Source organism: Xyrauchen texanus, chromosome 21 (assembly GCF_025860055.1).
Source record: "Xyrauchen texanus isolate HMW12.3.18 chromosome 21, RBS_HiC_50CHRs, whole genome shotgun sequence".
Lineage (NCBI taxonomy): Eukaryota > Metazoa > Chordata > Actinopteri > Cypriniformes > Catostomidae > Xyrauchen > Xyrauchen texanus.
In genome coordinates, this window is record NC_068296.1 from 26,974,121 (window position 1) to 26,996,136 (window position 22,016).

Sequence of the window (22,016 nt, forward strand, 5' to 3'; positions counted from 1 at the left end):
GATAGATAGATGGATAGATGGATGGATGGATAGATGATGATGGATGGACACAGATAGATAGATAGATAGATAGATAGATAGATAGATAGATAGATAGATAGATAGATAGATAGATAGATAGATAGATAGATGGATGGATGGATGGATGGATGGATGGATGGATGGATGGATGGATGGCTACATACTGTATATGGATGGATGGATGGATAGATACATAGATAGATAGATGGATAGATGGATGGATGGATAGATGATGATGGATGGACACATAGATAGATAGATAGATAGATAGATAGATAGATAGATAGATAGATAGATAGATAGATAGATAGATAGATAGATAGATAGATAGATAGATAGATAGATAGATAGATAGAGATAATTCAACAAAAGTCCTCCATCCTATTCATTGAGGACAAATGCAAGGATGTCACAGGCAGACATTGGCTTGCATTTGATTTATGTTGCTCTAAAAGAAAAAATCAAAGATCCTCTCTAATGCAGCTCTGTGGCAATGGGATAATATATGATGCAGCCGAGCAGTTAAATGAGAGCACTATGTCTCTGCCTGAGTTTTAATGGCACGGCCAGAACTCTGACCCCACATCTGAATGACTTTACAGTACTTAAAAAGGCATCCTCAGACAGTGCTGATTTGTAAAAGAAATGCTTAAAAGGGTGAGCTTGTTTTGCCCATGCAATTATGATTGCTTGAAAGACTGTTGGCAGGAAAGGAAATAGAGAAGAAAGACAGACAAATACACCACAAACTGTTCTTATATTGGTTTTCATTATCGGGCCTAAAGGAGCAGAAACAGAAAATGTTATTGGAGCCTTGCCGAGTAATTCACTGGACAAAAATAATAATAAAAAAAACAATACACTGAGAAAGACAGGTATGAGGAAATTTTTATTATTATTATAGTATACTAACAGTAATTGTGCACTCTGTATTTTCCCCCTCATTTAAAGAAGCCTTGTTAAAAAATAAATCAATAATAATTTTCATACATATGTATAAAATCATGACCTCTCACATTAGATGAAGACTCCAGTCATCTCAGTAACCTTATAAAAGCTGTTTTATTCTACATGGAGAGGGGCCCCTTATGAGGGCACCCATGTTAGCATGGCATGACCAGCCAAATTTTACTCAATCTCAGTAACCATCCTGTTATTGGCAGTGTTTGAACTTTGTCAGAGCTCTTGGGGGTCCCTTTAACTCCCCCATCTTCTAGATCACATCTTTTCCTGATTCAACTGAGCTTTTATTTCATTATTAGCTCAATTCTCTGCTCAAACTCACTATATTGTCTCTGCTTCATACTACATACATTACATATAGTCAGCTACATCTCTGACCATGTCACTGCATCAACACTTATACACTCTAATGCATTAATAACACTAATGTGGGAAAGATGACTGAAAGTGCTGCTGTTAGCTGTGAAAGTACAGGACTGCCTACCTCATTTGAACTTAATAATTATGTCAGGCACATGTACCACTATCTTAGAATCCCAATGGGAATTCCTACCATTATAACTGTTTGACAGTGAGTTGTCATGTAGTGTTAGATAAATACAGCCAAAACAATGTGCATATAAACTGCATGCATTTTAATTAACCTCTAGCGACGGTTCAGTTATATAAAAGTTGATTTAATGTCAGTAATTTAGGTGTCCCAACAATCATAAATCATAAAACATAAAATGAGGATCCACTCTCACAGTGTCACTCAGTCACTGTAAATTCCTTAATAAATCAGCACGGGGGGCACTTGGGTGTGTTTCGAATCTTCTGAATGAAAAAAAATCTCATTTGGATTATATACAAGTCAAGTCAAGTGGTTTTTATTGTCGTTCAACCATATACAGTTAGTCCTGTACTGTACACAGTGAAACGAGACAACGTTCCTCCATAGTGCTACATAAAACAACATAGGACAAACACAGAACCACATGAGACTACACAGACTAAATAACATACCTAAATAAAGTGCACGTGCAAACGTGCAAAAAGTACGGGACAGTACAATAAATGACTAAAAAGTAACAGGACAACAGGCACAGTGAGAGACCGTGCAACGCTGACCAGTACACAGAAGTGCAAAAAGATGAGAATAAGGAATTATTGTGTTGAATGCTGAGCTGAAGTCTATGAACAGCATTCGAACGTATGAGTCCTTTTTATCTAGGTGGGTGAGGAACAGATGGAGGGTGGTGTGATGACGTCGTCTGTTGAACGGTTTGGACGATACGCGAACTGCAGTGGGTCTTAATGTGCCTTATGACGAGCCTCTCAAAGCGCTTCATGATGATGGGTGTGAGTGCGACGGGACGGCAGTCGTTGAGGCAGGACACTGAAGACTTCTTTGGCATGGGAACGATGGTGGTGGCCTTGAAGTACATTGGAACGAAGGCGCTGCTCAGAGAGATGTTGAAGATGTCGTTAAGAATATCTGCTAGCTGGTCTGCACATCCTCTGAGCACTCTTCCAGGAATGTTTTCTGGTCCAGCAGCCTTCCGTGGGTTGACTCTAAGTAGAGTTTTCCTCACATCAGCCGTGGTAAGACAGAGCACCTGGTCGTTGGGAGGAGGGGTGGTCTTCCTCGCCACCACGTAGTTCTGTGCTTCAAACCTAGCATAGAAGTCATTCAGTGCATCTGGAAGGGAGGCATCTTTGGCACAGGCAACTGATGTTGTCCTGTAGTTGGTGATGGCCTGGAAGTGACAGTGGATTCTCTGGGCGTGTGCGCGCTTTACATCTCTGATGGCCCGGGACAGTTTGGCACTCGCTATTCTTAGGGCAGTCTCGGGTCCTCAGCAGCGCACGCACCTCCGCAGTCATCCACGGCTTCTTCTATCCCAAGAACTGGGATAGATGATAGAGAATGTTGCGTTGTTTCACTCCAATTATTTGAAATTAATTGTAGTTCCTTATATTCTAGTTTTCATTACATTTCTTAATAGAGCTGTTCAACTTGTAGTCCAAAAACCCGTTAGAGAATTTGTCATGGGTTCCCTTGAGACATCCAGGTTCACCTAAAAATTGACGTCATGGCTGAACAGCTCTAATCTAATTCTGTGGACGGAAATGCCTTGTTGATGAGAGAGGTCAACAGAGAAAGGTCAGACTGGTTCAAACTGAAAAAGTCTACGGTAACTCAGATAACCGCTCTGTACAATTGTGGTAAAAAGAATATCATCTCTGAATGCTATTCTGAGATGCAGGGTAGCGCTGTTTTGGCGGCACAAGGGGGACCTAGGAAAAAATTAGGCAGGTGGTTTTAATGCTGTGGCAGATTAATCGAATCTAATCTAATCTAATCTCTGATCAGCATTACACAGGCTAATTCAATAATGTTTGATAATGTAATTAATGAAAGTTAATTTAAAGTGTTGTGGGAATTTTCGGCATGTCTAGAGGGATAGTTCACCCAAATATTATAATTCTGTCACAATTTACTTGTGTTGTTTCAAACCTTTATGACTTTCTTTCTTCCGTGGAACAGAAAAGGAGATGCATTGTAAGGCTGAATGAAAGCCTCAGTCATCATTGGCCTTATACACAGTAGAACCATGATTTTTTTATGGGAATTAAAATGAGGCAGTGCAGGATATACTTCCTCCTCTTCAATGAAATGCACTGTATTAATAGATCACTTCTTATTTTCCTCAACTCATGTTGTCTGGAGGTTTTTTGTCAATGGAACAATCCAAAAACACTGTAAACACTAATTGAGACTGTGAGTCTATCCCTCTCAGCCTCGTTGTCATTCCCGTCAAAATCAAAGATATCGCTGGTGTGAAAAAGGTCTACTTTCATTGAACAGAAAAAAACAAAAATGCAATGAAAGTGAATGGTGGCTGAGACAAAATAAATTCGTACTTGTTTGGAACATGACGGTGAGAACATTTCAAATGTTTTAAAATTTTTGGGTGAACTATCCCTTTAAGGAAAAAAATCTAAACACTGCTAGCTGTGTCAACTGCCATTAAACAACACAAGAAGAAAAAGAAGAAGAACTGTTAGCTGTTTTGAACGCAAGTACATGTAATGTGTGAACGCCCCCTCACTTTCAGCATTCGGTGTGAAGCCGCGCACTTTTGAGTGACGTGACAAACTCGTAGCGAGCGACTACTGTCCTGCCGCGCAGTCCTCTTCATCACTCCAGCGGATGGGCTCTAAACAAAGCATACCACTGAAGACGGAGCACCTGATCTTTCTCGAATGCAGACTGTAAATTGGTATAGCTTTTGTGAATGCGCTTTACTGTCCTTGTAAATGTGACACGGATGATTAGGAGCATATATAGCTGAATATCGTACATTAGACCCACGTTTATAGACACAATAATATATTTGCTTGCGCAAGTATGCCGAGAAGAAAACAGCAGGCGCCGAAACGTGCTTCAGGTAAGTTTGTAACAGCGGAACAGCTGAATGGATTTTATTTAGATGTTTTTACTCGTTAATATGTTTCTTCTTGTAGGGCATTTATTTATATTTTTACCTTTTAAATCATTATTTACCCATAGTTTACAATGCATTTAATTGAAAGGACAAATATATTGGCATAACCGCTTGTATTTGCATTCATTTAATAGTCTTTATGTACTTAACACATTTTCTTTATATTCATTTGAGTTATATTCTTCTTTAGTTGTCTATATATTGGATACAAATAACTGTTGCTACTGTTTAAGCACTACTAACTTCTCTAAAGAGGTTGCGGCCATTGAAATTACTTTCATGTTAACTAAAACGTCTGCTTAATAGAATTGATGGTAGCCATATTATTTGAAAGAGGATGAGGTTTTGGGCGTTTTTTATATGTATAGCAGAGCTCTTTGTAGTTAGAGATACTAAGCCATTATTATATGCCTTCACAGTTTGTGTATAAGTGTGTGTTTGAGGGAGAGATGATGTGGAGTTTAATGGAGGGATATGGCTTGCTCTGTTATACTGGCCTGTCAGAACAGCTTTGTCTCATTTTGGATTTAATTGTTATCCTTGTGACAGCCTCATCCATCAAAGGCTTTAATGGTCAATCAGACCAAGGCCATGTGAGTGCTCTCCTTCTTTTTCCCATAAGCTTGCCTGAGATTTTATTTCATCAGTATGCTTCACCAAACTACACTTGTGCTCATGGACGTGCTGCAGAGTGGTGACCGTGGTTTACAAGTATGAGTTTATGGTTTGCAAGTATGAAGACATTTGATGATGTGTTTCATACTATTCATCCTATTAAAACCTACTTTCAATCTTTGTTTACTTCAGAAGAACTATATATTTGGAGGGTATATTTAAAAAACTCCAACACTAATCTTTTAGACAAGGTTTTGGTAAGAGTTTTCAAAGGAAATAGTCTTTAGTAATACAGTTCCTCTCCCTCTTTTTACCATTCACCTCTTTTTCCCTTTGCCCTAAAGGTTCATTCAGCTCTCTAAAAAGAAACATTTAGCTTTGGTTAATTTAAGCACATCTAATTAGCTGTAAACTTGATGGATTCCTGACAGGTGTAATGACTGGAGATGACAAGCTATGCGTCTGTCACCAAGTCATATTAGGTTTGTGATTCCTTGATGTAATCAAGTTGATATTAGCCACTCCTGCTGGCCTTTAATATCGCCTTAACCCAATTTAGCACCTTTTTTGACAAATGAGGTTTTCGTGCCTGTCTGGAATCTAGATGATCCAAACCCTTATTGTGAGGAGACAAACATGTGGAACCACCTATGATCTTTTTTGAAGAAATGTATGTTTTTATCTGTCTGTTAGGTTTTGAGCCATATTTGGAATGACAGATAAGACATCAAGTCTATTTTGAGAGTTGTACTTTGCTTCAACTCTGTTAGTTAGATCCATGTCTCCATCTGTGTGTGTGTTGATAATGTGAGTTAATCGGGCACGCCTCTGCAGATCCCATGGGTCATCTAGGCCAAAACCTTCTCACAAACGGTTCTCAGGCTCCCACGCAATGATTGGGCACGACTCCAGGCCCTGCAATCTCTCTCTTTCTATGGGGAAAAATCAGTCGCTGTCAGATCTGGTTTTGAAGGTGGTGGTGATGAAAGGGCAGGAAACCATAGAGGCCCACCATTCCCTAATCCCAAACAGTGTCAACATACCTCTCCATCCAGGCATGCCTGTAATCACTGCCAAAAGCTTCAAACTGCTGGATCCTCATTGATTTGCACAGCGGCTGAGCCATGTTTGAGACAAAAAGATTAACCTGATCTTACACATGCCTGCATGTGCATTTCACACAAAAAGATAGGCTGGTGGGCTATGTTTTATTAACTGATAATGTGTTTATAACTGCATTTTAAACAATCATGGGGAGTTTGTGGTTTACTTTGTTAGGGTTATAATACAAGATCCACAGTTATATTCCTACAGTGTTCATGCAGAATGCAAATGACATGCAGCACTACAGTCAAAGACATGGAATATGTCAACGCATTTTACATAGGAAAACAGTGTGGAAAAGCCTGTTCAGTGTGAAGAGACCATTAAGGCCCTGGCATACTCACAGAGAAGTCTTTGCTCAGAGCCAAAAGCAGTTAGAAACAGCTGAGCAATGGTATACTTTTTGCAAACATTCAAAAACTGGACACGTTGCTTTGGGAGGCATTTACTGGAGCATATAAGAATGAGAATGCACAAGACTACATGTAAACCGTTTCAAAAGTATAGCCACAAGACATAAACAATATGTGTGTTAACATGATTTAATGTGATTAAACTTACCTACTAAACTTTACTTTTTAAAGTTATATCCAATTTTTCAACTTTGTGACATGACGGCATAACACCGTAAACCCTGTAATCCTGGTAGATGACGATTTAAACAACTTTATAGTTCAAACAATACATACATTTTAACAGAAGAATTAATGTACGTGCTTTTATTAAATTATAAGCTTCTTATTTCAGCCTTTAAATTTTCAAAATTGGCCCCATTCACTTCCATTGTAAGTGCCTCACTGTAACCCGGATATTTGCTTATTTTTATTTATTTGTTTTAGGCAAAAGGAGAGACAAATGCTGTTGATTGCAATTATATTATATTGAACCCAGAACATTCCTTTAAATGGATCATACCAAGCTAAACCTTGGAACTCATAACTCCCTAAATAAGTAGATGCGTCATACTATTCAAACTCCCATACAAAGTGGTGCTCGGTTTTGTAAGCTTATATAAATGTTACTTTGGTGTGTTGACAATGAAGACATCAATCATCTGTTAAGAAGTGGAGAATCCATCTCTTTTCTCATGGGAGGTGGCTTTTAGCTTTCGGTCCATTTTAGAAAAATGAGTCAGTTTGGTCCTCGGGGGTCCAGAAACCAAACCCTGGTGTAGAAGATCAGCACAATACCAAACCGTCAATTACCCTTTCAACAGAGCTGTTAATCACACTGCCACCCTTTACTTTTGGCATCCTGACACAAGTCATTTATCATGCAGGCTTTCCGAGGCACAGAGGGAGGAGAGAAAGAGGAGAAATATTGTTTGGAATTCGGCAGAAAAGGGAGAACTTTGGGAATAAGTCCTCAAGAGATTCAGGTCAAATGTTTAAAAGAGAAATGGGGTTGGTGCTGGGGAAGGTTTGCCATGAAACTAAAGAAAAGTGACACAGGTGAGAAAATTCAACAAATTGTCACACTGCTGAGTTAAGCTGTTAAGTCATTAAGTCACTGAAAGCCCTGTTTGGGTTGAGACCTCAGCTGATGACAGATTGAGATATATTATATGTTGAGCAAGTGAAACGGCAAATGTGTTTTAATTTAGGCTAATGCACACTAATTGCTACCTCAGTGAGATGTTGTAGTGGGTGAATTAGTTTTGGGAAAGTCTAGTTCTGTGCTCTGTTCTGCATATTTCAACTAGTACCACCTTCTAAACCGGGGATGGGACACAATGGTCAAATTAGTCGTTCAACAACCAACTAGTTGACTGTTGTGTGTGAAAATCCCAGGAGATCAACAGTTACAGAAATACACAAACCAGCACATCTGTCACCAACAGTCATGCCACAGTTAAAATCACTGAGATCACATTTTTCCCCATTCTGATGGTTGATGTGAACATTAACTGAATCTCCTGACCTGTATTTGAATGATTTTATGCACTGCACTACTGTCACACTATTGGCTGATTAGATAATCGCATGGATGATTATTGGTGCCAGACGGTATGAGTATTTCTGTAACTGTTGATCTCCTGGGATTTTCACACACAACTGTCTCTAGAATTTACTCTGAATGGTGCCAGAAACAAAAAACATAAATTGAGCGACAGTTCTGTGGACGGAAATGCCTTGTTGATGAGAGAGGTCAACAGAGAAAGGTCAGACTGGTTCGAACTGAAAAAGTCTACGGTAACTCCGATAACCGCTCTGTACAATTGTGGTAAGAAGAATATCATCTCTGAATGCTATTCTGAGATGCAGGGTAGCACCGTTTTGGCGGCACGAGGGGGACCTAGGGAAAAATTAGGCAGGTGGTTTTAGTGCTGTGGCTGATCGGTGTGTGTGTGTGTGTGTATATATATATATATAGGTTTGGGGAGTAACGTAATACATGTAACAGGATCACGTATATAAAATACAAAATATAAGTAACTGTATTCCACTACAGTTTCAATTTAAATAATTGAAAATTAGAATACAGTAACATTCGAAAAGTATTTTGATTACTGAAGGGATTACTTTGCATTTTATTGTCATTTGTTTCATTTAATATTTAGTCTTTTCATATGGAAAACATTTATACATAAACATTTTGCGATCCAAATAGCATTCGAACAGCGGTGAAACACTTTCTTATGATGTGTTACATTTATACGAGCAGACAGAGAAGTAAGTTTGAAGTAAGTTTGGAGCAGAAGAAATAGAAATAAACCTTGTGTAACTTGTCAGTTTTACTCTAATCTAAAATATAGTGGCAAATTCTCAGGGCCAGCCTTCTCTGCTGGGCTAACATGCCAAATAAATAGTATTTTTTTATCCTTTCATTCTCAATCTCCTTTTTGCCTATGTATTTTTAATTGATTTCCACTCTTAATTAATCTACAAACAAATAGAGAAAAACAAAAAGTTTATCCAGAATTTATTCCTTGATGCTGAACAATTGCATGCCCGAATCCGAAGCAGCACGTGAGTTTGAGCTCCACCCCCTCAGGCCTTCAGAATTTCTTCAGAATCCCTCAACAGTGCAAATGAATGAGCAACTAAAGTCAGATTCGTCAGCCAATCAGATTGATTTATTTGTTGTTGGTGGGTGTGACCTCCCGGTCGAGGACTTCTAGCTGGCCTTGAGTGATACAATCACGCTTTAATTGATGTACATTTGAAAGTAAAGAGCGTAAGATCACTGGCGCTTTTGCCGTTGAGAAAGTAATCCTTGTGGATTTAAAAACACAAGATGTTCTGCATGACCGTGTGATTGCTTAATTTATTAAATAGGAAAGGAGGATGGATTTTCACTTTAAGTAAATTGGTAAGTGCTTTTTGCGTTGTTATTGCAACATCAGGAGTTTTCTGAGTGTAAATTAGGCTGCTTGAGCGTTCAGTGTCGGATCAAGTTTTGAGCAGTACTGCTGCATTCTATTCAACTCCGAAAGCCGGATTTTACAAATTCTTGCTAGGAAAAGTGCAATGGAATGCATCTTAAAGTCAGAATTACAACTTGTAGGCTCGTGCAGAAATTCTCAACTCAAAAGATTTCACCGAGATGCAGGTGCATGATGCCACACAAACAGGTTGACACACAGGAAGAAGTACAAGTGATAAACATTCACTTTATTAAGTAATATTGATAAATGAGTTTGTTTCCACATTGCATGCTATTAAAGCTTGTTTAACAAACGCCTGCAGAAACAGGTGAATAAAAAATAGTCTCTTTTGATAATAGTACATCTGAAGCACAAATGCTAGCGCTGCATCTTTGTTTATCAGTTGGGTTGCTAGGAGACATCTCTAATGAGAGTCAAACTCCTGCTAATCGTAATCTTCCAAAAATCAGGGGATGTAATGCATTTATGGTCGGAGATATCAAGTAGGAACATCCCACATCCCACTTGAATGGAATGCAGCATAACCAGGTACCCTGACGAAACTAAATTCATTGCAAGCAACATGTAAATCGCAAATATGATTAGATAGATTTTTCCAGGTATTATAGACCTCCTTGGTAGATTCATATGAAAAATTTTGATTTTTGAATGTCTGTTTGGGAGACTGTCTGTTTCACAAACAGTCATGCTGCAGTTAAAATTAGGCTTGCTCGAGCATTAAGTGGCATTTTAAGTACTGGCTTTCGTGCATGGATGTGTTTTTAAAATGTTAATTGGTATTACTAGTTAGTTGCGACATAATGTATGATGCCCAAAGGCATAGGGTGTCTTTTTCATTGTGAAACAGTGTTTTCTTAATGGCATGAATCACACTGAAGGCCTAGACTTTAAATGCATGGCCCGCAACTGCTAAAATGCTATTTCTAGCTATTTAACATGCACATGTTACCAGGCACGATCATATTTCTTTTATCAAGAAAATTCACGTTGGATCATATATATATATACACTCACCTAAAGGATTATTAGGAACACCATACTAATACTGTGTTTGACCCCCTTTCGCCTTCAGAACTGCCTTAATTCTACGTGGCATTGATTCAACAAGGTGCTGAAAGCATTCTTTAGAAATGTTGGCCCATATTGATAGGATAGCATCTTGCAGTTGATGGAGATTTTTGGGATGCACATCCAGGGCACGAAGCTCCCGTTCCACCACATCCCAAAGATGCTCTATTAGGTTGAGATCTGGTGACTGTGGGGGCCATTTTAGTACAGTGAACTCATTGTCATGTTCAAGAAACCAATTTGAAATGATTCGAGCTTTGTGACATGGTGCATTATCCTGCTGGAAGTAGCCATTAGAGGATGGGTACATTTTGGCCATAAAGGGATGGACATGGTCAGAAACAATGCTCAGGTAGGCAGTGGCATTTAAACGATGCCCAATTGGCACTAAGGGGCCTAAAACACAGTGGTAACAAGGCATGATGGATCCATGTTCTCATTCTGTTTACGCCAAATTCTGACTGTACCATCTGAATGTCTCAACAGAAATCGAGACTCATCAGATCAGGCAACATTTTTCCAGTCTTCAACTGTCCAATTTTGGTGAGCTCTTGCAAATTGTAGCCTCTTTTTCCTATTTGTAGTGGAGATGAGTGGTACCCGGTGGGGTCTTCTGCTGTTGTAGCCCATCCGCCTCAAGGTTGTGCGTGTTGTGGCTTCACAAATGCTTTGCTGCATACCTCGGTTGTAACGAGTGGTTATTTCAGGCAAAGTTGCTCTTCTATCAGCTTGAATCAGTCGGCCCATTCTCCTCTGACCTCTAGCATCAACAAGGCATGTACAGTCCCACAGGACTGCCGCATACTGGATGTTTTTCCCTTTTCACACTCTTTGTAAACCCTAGAAATGGTTGTGCGTGAAAATCCCAGTAACTGAGCAGATTGTGAAATACTCAGACCGGCCCGTCTGGCACCAACAACCATGCCACGCTCAAAATTGCTTAAATCACTTTTCTTTCCCATTCTGACATTCAGTTTGGAGTTCAGGAGATTGTCTTGACCAGGACCACACCCCTAAATGCATTGAAGCAACTGCCATGTGATTGGTTGATTAGATATTGAATTGCATTAATGAGAAATTGAACAGGTGTTCCTAATAATCCTTTAGGTGAGTGTATATATATATTTTTTTTTCTTGCAAGACCTTTGATATTAAGGCAAAAAATCGTATTCTTGATAATAATTTTTGTATTGTTTTGCTGTAAAAATATAAAAAAAAATCCTTAAAACAAGATAAATTAGATTGATTTTGTTTTAGAAACAACACTGCATAAGATATGTAGGTTTATCAGACAATGTATTTTTATCATGTGTATTTTGTCTTACTGTACTTTTTACAGTCAAAACAAGTGATAAAATCTACCAGTGCTGAAGAAGTAATCCAAAGTATTTAGAATACGTTACTGACCTTGAGTAATCTAATGGAATACATTACAAATGACATTTTACAGCATGTATTCTGTAATCTGTAGTGGAATACAATTCAAAAGTAACCCTCCCAACCCTGTCTGTCAACTAGTTGTCTAGGCAAACCACCTTTGAAAATGTTGCTTTGCACATCTCTAGGCTAATCCATGTTTTTAAATCAATCAGTTAATCAATCAGCCAGTCAGTCAGCAGTCAACATTGTGTTTGTCAGAAAATTCATGTTTTGATTGCATACATCTTCGTGTGTGTGGGTATGCACACATTTGTACATATCTGCGCATTCCTGTCCGAGCTTAAAATGACACATATCATTCAAGCTCAGCTGGCCTGTAAATGAACTCTAGCTTTCTCTCCCACAGCTCTACCCCTGCTCTGTGATGGATGCTCCTTTAAAGAAAGAGATTAATGAGAGGTAGGCGGCTTAGAGGACCATTTATCACAGTGGATATTATTTGGAGGGCTGCGTAAGCCTGTAACCTGAGAGTTAGAGCGACATAGACAGAGCATAGGGTCTTAGATGTCCTCTATGATGGATAGCTTTGCTTTCTCTATGCGTTTGTTATGAGACACCAGCTGTCTACCAGGTGGTCATTGCCGGACAAGATTGGGAGTTCGGTATTGTATCCCCTTCTGGTATTCTTGGTGAACTAAATTCCTAGTTACCGGAAGCTTATTAAGGGGGGGTAACTCAGGGATAAAGTCTTGCTTGAAAGGTGGCGGTGTGACAGTTTTTTTTTTTTCGTGCTGGTTTTTGCCCCCAACCACCCCACCTTTTCCTTGCAGAGTAGAATTATGAGTGCCATCCATCTCAGGATGGTTCTTTGAAACTGGGCCATCGTCTCAGCAGCTGTTGGCTTAGCTACACATAGAATTGTTGCCAATCACTCTTGGCAGCAGAGACACATCAGATAGACTGTTGTCAAGGGGGAAACGGAATCAAAGGCACACATAGTGATTATTAGAGAGATATCTGCCATGAAAGGATGTTTTTGGTCTGTAGAATTCCAGTCAGCAGTGACTGTTTGACTTCAAGCATTTTCTGTAAATGGTCAGTTTTATGTTTTTCCAGCAGAGAAAGAGAAATATTACAAAGAGGTTACAGGAACTGAGACAACATTTTACACCCACTGTGAAGTTTTTCATGATTTAAAGACTGCCCACTTCGATTAGAAAGTGATCCACACTTCGCTCGCTTCATTAGCAGCAAAGAATCAGCTATTTTTTGCAGGGGGGCACTATCTCGACATGCTGTCTGAATGTTGGAGTTTGCTTTGTTTTGATCAAAGCCTTCTGTGTTGCATATTAGCATTGCCTCAAGCAAGAACAATTCTCATAGTTAGTCTCAATCTGTATCTCACTAGGAGGTTTTGGATGTGTCATGTGAGCTCTGAGGATGAAAAAAGTACAATATTTACAGAAAGAAACCTTCAATTTTAGAAACCATAAATTAACCGTAAACACTTGCATGTCATAATAATATGTAATGTCATAATGATTTTTATAAGGTGCCACTATAGAGTTAACAAGTTAAATGTATGGGTGGTATTTTATCCCCAAATCAGAAGATAGGTATAAGTAATAATAATAAGTGATTACTTTTTATTCATTTAATTTAGATAATTATATAAATTATATAATTGTATTCTATTTTTAAAGAAAAAGCCTATTTGTTTGACCATTAAGATTTTTATATATATTTTGTATTTTGGCATTATTTTCATGACTATTAAGGACATTTCACTGTCAAATTCCCATTATTGTAATGCAGAAAAAGTATTTATTTATTTATTTATTATGATAAATGACCTCTGCTTTTCACTTGCTGTTAGACAAAAATTATACAGTTTTGAACAAATGCTTATATCTACCTCTAATTACGTGGATAACATTTCAGCAGTATTATATTAATCAAATATGCTTACACAATATACAGACTCTAAACACTGTACTTGAGGCTTTAAATTTGATATTTGCGATTTCTGTCTGTAACATGTTGGGGGTTAATGACTGGTCGTATGGAGACAGATAAAATGGTTTCATTAATCAAACAAGGCGGCTGCCACTAAAGTCTCCCGTTTTTTTGTTCTGCTAGAGCTCATTGCACACATCACATTTTATTAGCTTAATAAATCACCTTGGTTGTCAATCAAGCCTTTGAGAATAATTGGTTATGGTAGTTGCCTCCTGAAATTGATTATAAATCATTCAAGGTTAAAGATTGTGTTCAAATGTGGTGGGACAGTGTTTTGGCACACACAGATTTAAATCCGCCAGAGTTTATGGTGTCTTCTTAGGTTGCCTGTCTTCTAAACTTTTATGCACTTTGGATTTTTAAGGGGGCAGGCATGAATACATCTGGTTACATGACATGCTGATATTACAAGCAGAAACAGAATATAAATTGATTGGGTTAAAGTTGGCATACACTACAAAGTTCTTTTTTTTTTATATCTATTTTATTTATTGCTTGGTTTAAAATCCCCCCAAAAAATGTTTGTTTTCAGGACTGGTGTTTGGGGGGGTAAAAAGAAATTTGCCATTTTGGACCTTCGGTGTGTCACCTTAATTGTCTCCAGGATATGAAAGGGCAGGAAAATGATCATGTCATTGTAGTTACACCTGGTTCACCCTCTTTTCGAGCTACTTTGGAGTTCATGCCAAATCAGGCCATACAAATGACATCTTTTGATCAAGGCTGTCGGGCACGATCAGAGGAGATTGGCAAGTAATGGATACCTAGTGACAATCCAAATCTACAGAGGGGAGAAGACTGGCCTGCACCTGCCAGTTATCCTTTAGTGTCCCCCATCCTGCAGGTCGCCTGGCTGACAGTCAGTGAGAGGCTAAATGAGGGAAGCGCAGGCCTGTGAGATTGTGTATTATCATTCGAAATGAGAGCTATTTGTGCTTTAACAATTCTTGTCAATTCTGCTGTAAATCTTGAACAAGTGAGAAAGAAAGAAAGACTTTAAGGGGCTGACCGTTCAACCAATAGTGTTTATGTATCCATCTGCGCTGATTTTCAGTAGTATTGCAATGTAAACATGCGATAGAGTAATCTCACGCAAAAGTGCCATGTTTTTTTTTAGATGCAATGACAAGTTAAAAAGAACTTAAACATTTAAATATAGCTGCAAGCAGCAATAACAGGGCCATGGCAAATCCAATATTCACCAAGCCAATGCAAAGAGTTCAAGGAATACAAAAAAACAACTTCAAGACTAGGCTGGGTGGGGTTAAAACTATTAACAGATCAAAATATACACAGCAAATTGGAATTAAGCTACCTACTAAGATAACATAACCTACAGTAAAACCAGAAGAAAAAGAAATGTTCTTCTAGGCTAAAGGGTTCAAAAGTTATCAGAAATAAAGAAAAGTCAAACTTTGAACTGGTGGTGGCACTAGGGGGTAGACCCCAAAGTTGGTCAGAAGACTATTGTGGCCACTCCAATAAGTGTGCTGAATTTCACAACTCTCCTCCAAATGGTTCTTGGGGCTGCCATATACTTCAATGACAGAGGAATAATAATATAATTAACATACACAATATGGGCTCTGCTCCTTCAGGATCTGTCCCCTAAAAACATGTCTTAAGACAAAGGTATCCTATTGTATTCATTGTGCTGCACCTTGTTTTATAGCGCAATAACACATTCGGTCTGAACAACTCCTTATTGTGCTATTATGCACATACATAAGCACACCATGTTAGGTTGTAATTCAAGGCCTGCTGTATTTCCAAGCATCTTACATGTCAAATGTTTCTATTTTGACATGAGCAACATAATCACTAATGCACACACAAACAAGAGTGAATTGAGTGGAACAGAGAGGGGGGGGTGTTGGTATGGCTTTCAAGGGGGCATTTGTTCCACTTACGGAGTTAAAGTGACAGTGTTGAACTAGCAGGGGACAGGCTGTCAGGAGATGGGATCGTCAGTCCCAGAGGACAGTGGTGGATGGGCTCTTTTGAGGGTGTGAGGGCAGCTGGCAGGGAGAAGGGCAACTGTATCCCCTTGGATCTGTCATATGGAGGTGCTCGACTAGACACCTTTCTCATAACATGTCACCTGTCCAAGGTGAATAGTCATCAGGTGGGATTCATAGTGACAAGTGGCTTGTGTGCCGCCATCTTATGTCATTCCCCTTAACCTCGCAATCTATCTGTCCACCTTTTCCCTCTACCTATTGGTCTCATTGTATGTGCACAGGTGCGTCGAAATGTGGAGAGGTGGGCCAAATAGTAGCAGGTGCATCCTTGTGTAAATAGCCTGATTATATGCTTAACATCAAACTATCTGATGAATTACCTTTAATGTTCACTTGACTAGACTAAATTAGACTGTTTTAAAGACTGTGTGCCTAGGCTCTGGTTTCTGGTCTTTGTATTCCAAGGTATTAAATAAGTCTAATTTATAGATGTAAACATACAATCTATTACATCTTTTAGTGGTGATTATGTTAAATTAAATAAAATGTCTCCTCTTTTTCCACTCTAGCTTATGATTCAGAGAATCTTAAGGAGACCACCACACAGATTGAAGGCATTGGAAATGATTGCTTGGTGACCAAGAGCAAACCACAGAGTAAAAATGACTTGGAAGAAGTCAAACATCCGGTGGATGAACAAGATTCCTCTGCTGAGCACTCAAGTCTTGATGTTGACAGTGAATATCACATAAGTGAATCTAGTGACCCCACATCAGATGCTGAGAGCATCTCAATCAAAAATAAGGAGGACACCACCAGAGACTTCCTGAAAGACAGCTCAGAGGACTCAGTATGTAGTTCTGATAGCCTAGAACAGATGAAGGCTGTTTATAAAAGCTTCCTCAATAATCCTTACTGGTCCTTGCTGAGCTTGAATTCCTCTCAACCATATGCCAAGGAACAGCCTGCCAAAAGCAGCGGTAGTAGCAGCAACAATAGTAGTCCAGGTCGCAACTCCAATGACTGGCACCAGTCTGCTATTGCAAAGACAGTCCAACAGATGTCTCAGAAACAACCGATTGCACTTGAACCAAGTCTTTTCTCCACTGTACAGCTCTACCGCCAAAGCACTAAACTCTATAGATCCATATTCACTGGAGCTAGCAAGTTCCACTGCAAAAGCTGTAGTGCATCCTATGACACCCTACTTGATCTCACCGTTCACATGAACGAAACAGACCATTACAGTGATGACAACCATGAAGGTGCTAGCAAGGGCGCCAAGTCCTGGTCCAAGCCACGTAAGCGTTCTATTTTGGAGATGGAGGGCAAGGAAGATGCCCAGAAAGTCCTACGTTGTATGTACTGTGGGCACTCTTTTGAATCCTTGCAAGATCTCAGCGTACACATGATAAAGACAAAGCACTACCAAAAAGTACCTCTGAGAGAACCTAGAACAGTAATTGCTGCTAAAGTTGTCTCTTCTTTTAGAAAGAAAGTTTCAGTGGAGCTGGATATTGGAAAATCTCTGCAAACCACAGAGAAGAGAAGTCCAAATGGAGGGCAGGCCATTGATATTTTACAGACGTATTCTGGACACTCTTTCACCAACAAAGAAGACTCAATAAACCAGAAGGGCACTCCCCGTGGTATGCAACCAATGTCTCAGAACTTCACATGTATTGAGTGTGGAATTTCACATGACTCTTTGCAGCAATTGAGTGCTCACATTATGTTGACTGGTCACTTTGTAAGAGTCAACCAATCATCAAAAAAGACAGACAAGCCCCTTTCAAAACAAATAGTCTTGACTCCTCCCCCCAAAAATAAGCGTAAGAGGGCTCAGTCCAGTTCCACCCCTCTCTTAGCAACAGGAATCAAGGACCCATCTTCTTGCCCATCTCCAACGATTAAGGACAGCAAGAATAAGATGCAAGTAATATCATCCCTGAAAGACCACGATTGTAAAGAGTCTGCAAAAGCAAGTGATGTCAAGGAGAAATTTGACATGTCATCAAAATCTTATTACCTTACTGAAGGGGATCTTATAGAGAGCCCTAAAATTGATTTTGACATTCTCAAATCACTGGAGAATACAGTCACTTTGGCCATTAATAAAGCACAGAGGGGTGCCCCGAGCTGGGGGGGCTACCAAAGCATTCATGCAGCTTATCAGTTACAAAACCATCTGAAACCTCCTCTGTACAACTCCTCTTTGAAACGATCAGCCAATGGGCAGGATGTCCAGTCTTTAAGCAAAAGTCTACTGGTCACTCCAAACACTCAACCGAGTGCTCCCTCAACAGTTGATCACCATGCCATAGATGAATTGGAGAAGATGGTTACAGGAAATGTTGCTGAAGTAGAGGAAGAAAGGAAATACTTTAATGGGCAGGGATCTGTGAAAGGGAAATCACTATCATCAAGCTCCCCAACTGAGGTCACTGTAGGTAAGACAGGTGAGAAGAATATTCTGAAGCACACTCAAGACTTCCGAAAGCCTCCCACGTCTGTTTCAGATCTGTATGATAATTCTTCTCTACAATCTGCCCACCCTGAGCACAAACAACCCTCTGTCAGTCCTATAAGTGCCCTTCAGTCAGTTATGAATCTTCATCTGGGTAAAGCTGCCAAACTGGTGAGGCCTGTCCAGGACCCGATGAGTATGCTTCTAAGGATGAGCAACAGCATGGCAGAAAGGGCCGCACTGGCTGCTCCATCTGGACATTCAATGAAACTAAGCCAGTCACATTCTGACCGCCATGAAATGTATGGAGACCAACCGATAGACTTGTCCAAAGGCAAAACTGAACAGTGTCTTAAGGCTGCCGCTCTCCCAGGCAAAGCATTGAGTTCCTCCGCATCTGTGAGTGAATCAGCTGCTTCCAAAATATTCACACCAGACAGTCCTTTGTGTGAAAATGCACTCTCAGACATGCTGCATAATCTGTCAGACTCTCAAGTTCTGAAGCCTCCAACACTTTTATGTAGGACAGAGCAGTCAGAAATAGAGGGCTCTCATACTTCAGATGAGGCAGAGGATATGTCCATGGTGCACAAACGTAAAGGTAGGCAGTCACACTGGAAACCCCAGCATTTGCGGATTTTGCAGGCTCAGTTCACTTCTTGCCTCAGGCAGACAGCTGATGGAAAGTATGTGATATCAGACTTGAGCACCCAGGAAAGGATGGTCATATCACATATAACAGGTCTGTCTATGACAACCATCAGCCACTGGCTGGCCAATGTGAAATATCAGATGAGACGAACAGGCAGAACAAAATTCATAAAGAACGCTGACTCTGGGCACCCAGTTTTCTACTGTAGTGAATGTGCTACACAGTTCCAAGCTCGCTCAACATACATCTGTCACCTTGAGTCACACCTTGGGTTTAAAATGAAAGACTTGGCCAAACTTACTTTTCCTCCTGGAAAACCTGTATCTCCTGCTAGAGGAGGTCAAGAGCAACTGCTAACAGTGCCAGCACTCTAAAAATCCAATATTTTTTAAATGAACATTTCAATTAACAAGGTGTAATGCTTTAATATATAAAACATAAACTCATTTAGCACTATATGTCAGGATATTTATTGGATGTTTAGATTACTCAATTGGTTTATAATCTAAGGATTCATAATCAAATATTTATGCATTTTTAATACATTAATTTTCACATTTGGCCTTAAGTGTAGGCTAAGCTCTAGGGTCATGGATGTTATCATGGTATTTTTAACATTTAAAATATTTTTAGAATTTTAAAGGGGTCTACTGCCAACAAACAAATACTCAGTAGAACAAACTATAACAGTATGTAAATATATATATGTTTTAAAATTATTTTTTAACATTCTTGAGTTGCTTTTCTTGACATTTGAGTATGTTTCGCTCTTATGAGAAAATAATGTACATTTGTACATTGATAAACTGTAATGTTATGAAACTCTTTCTCATGTTTACCAGTCCCAAAAGTTTGTTCATGCATAAGAATGTGATTTATTTAAAATTAGATAATTAAAAAATGTAATAATAAGTGTTAAGTCTTAAACCTTTCACTGTTGTTACAGATTTGCATTTTTACAGGTACATTTTCAAATATTTTAACATCTGTTAATTTTCATTTTAACAAGATTCAAGAAGGCATCTGTTTTTTACATGTATAATGTAAAAAGAGGCAATGCAGTATGTTAAATTTCAGTAATCTTTGTTTATAGAAACACAAAAATTCTGTTAGAAAAAAAGAACTGTCTCAAATCATTAGCCTCTATCAGACATTCAGTGGAGCCTGATTATCTCTCTTTCAATGTTTCAAATGTTTAATTGATGTACAGTTATATCAGTGATATCCTGAGCAGTGATGCATACCTGATATCACTATTCTAATATAAAATTGGATGCCCCCTATTAAATTAGTCATGAAAAAAGAGTCCAGAAAATTTGGTCAAAGTTTGTCATGGAGAGTGCATCATTTGGCTGGTCAAGGTTTAAAATTTTAGAATCATTAAATATTTCAAATCTATTTCATTCAAAAATCTTAAAATCTCATCATGCGCTGAAATTTCTTTCTCTTTGAGTCAGATCCATGGACTCTTAGACCACTGACACTAACCGAAAGTAGGCATGGTTGGGATGGTAAGGCTGTTTGCCATGCAATATTGGCAGATAGAATAAAATACACATTGTTGTGTATTTCTTTTGTTTTGTGCCTTTTGATACTGTGAATTCAGTCAGGGTAGTCACGCCTCAGTGGTAATAAAATGAGAAAGAGAGAGAAGTGCTCCCTGTCAGATTTACATCAGCCTATGTCATCGCTCTAATGAATATCATCTAAATTGCTTTGTATATCTGAACAGTTTGGATGTCAATCTAATTTGAGTGCATGCACTGATGGGAAGGGGGCCAGACTAATGAGAAGAGAGCTACGTTTGACAGTGCAATAAGCTTCAACCTGATCAGACAAGTTTGAACAGGAATTATGACACATATGCCTATCAAATAAAAGTTTATATGGAAACATCTTGCTTGTATTTGATATGAAACTTACTTTCTTCCATGGAACATGGATGGGGACTGCCGATCTCCTTTTGTGCTCCATATAGGGGGGTAAAAAGATGTTTTGAACTACATGCGGGTGAGTAAATGATGACAGGATTCTTATTTTTGGCATTGTTGTTTATAAATGTTCCTCATAACTGCATTGCAGATAAATTAAAATAAATTGATTACAGGGCCAGCACAATCCTCATCTCATCATTGCCTTTTGGAAAGCATGTTCACCCGCTACTTGAGTGTCAGTTCCTATTGTGACCAGACTTGAGTTGACGTGACAGTTTGCGACAGCTCTGGAGGACTCATGGGACATAATCGAGGCAGTTGCCCACATATTCCACACTGACTGAAATATTCTCAGCACAAGGGCATGGGCAAAGGTCATTTTTCACGTCTTACTAAGTGTTAATTCACCCAAAGGTGAAAAATTACTCACCCTCTTTATGTGGGGGGAAAAAACGCAGAATGTTTGAGACTGACAGCCTCAGTCACCATTTACTTTCATTTTTATGGGAATAACATGCAATTGAAGTGAATGGTGACTGAGGTTGTCAGTCTTTAACATTCTGCCTAACATCTCCTTTTGTGTTCCACCGGGAAAAGGAAGTCTTACTGTATGGGTTTGGAATGGCACGAGGTTGATTAAATTACAGAATTTTTATTTTTGGGTGAACTGTCCCATTAAAATTGTTTTAATACTGAGGTAATCTCAGTTGACAAGGTTTGGACAACATTTATTTTCATATGTGATGTTTTGTATTGTAAATTTAATAAAACAACATTTTAATATAATACGTCTTCAGTAATGGACGATCATCATTTAATAAAGTAAGTGGCATTAAAAAACATTCTCCTAGCTATCCAAAATATCCATTTCGATCTGCCAAATAAATAACTAAATTAAGAAAGTTGTCTCATGTCCAAAATATTTAACAGCTGGGGAATATTTTGTGCAGCTG

General features: G+C 38.9%; 1 protein-coding gene across 1 annotated transcript; it reads left to right on the plus strand.

Annotated features, from left to right (window-relative positions):
* Positions 1 to 4,192: 4,192 nt before the first annotated feature.
* Positions 4,193 to 21,423, plus strand: LOC127661776 (teashirt homolog 3-like). Its single transcript, XM_052152661.1, has 2 exons — positions 4,193 to 4,418; positions 16,580 to 21,423. The coding sequence occupies exons 1-2, from the start codon at positions 4,379 to 4,381 to the stop codon at positions 19,501 to 19,503; spliced, it is 2,964 nt and encodes a 987-aa protein (XP_052008621.1). The 5' UTR covers positions 4,193 to 4,378; the 3' UTR covers positions 19,504 to 21,423.
* The last annotated feature ends 593 nt before the right edge of the window (positions 21,424 to 22,016 follow it).

What these genes read in the sequence shown, in the direction of transcription:
- LOC127661776 (XM_052152661.1), top strand. Translation starts at nt 4,379, where the DNA reads ATGCCGAGAAGAAAACAGCAGGCGCCGAAACGTGCTTCAG. An exon ending in GGCGCCGAAACGTGCTTCAG is followed by an intron (nt 4,419 to 16,579) that starts GTAAGTTTGTAA and finishes TTTCCACTCTAG; the next exon opens with CTTATGATTCAGAGAATCTT.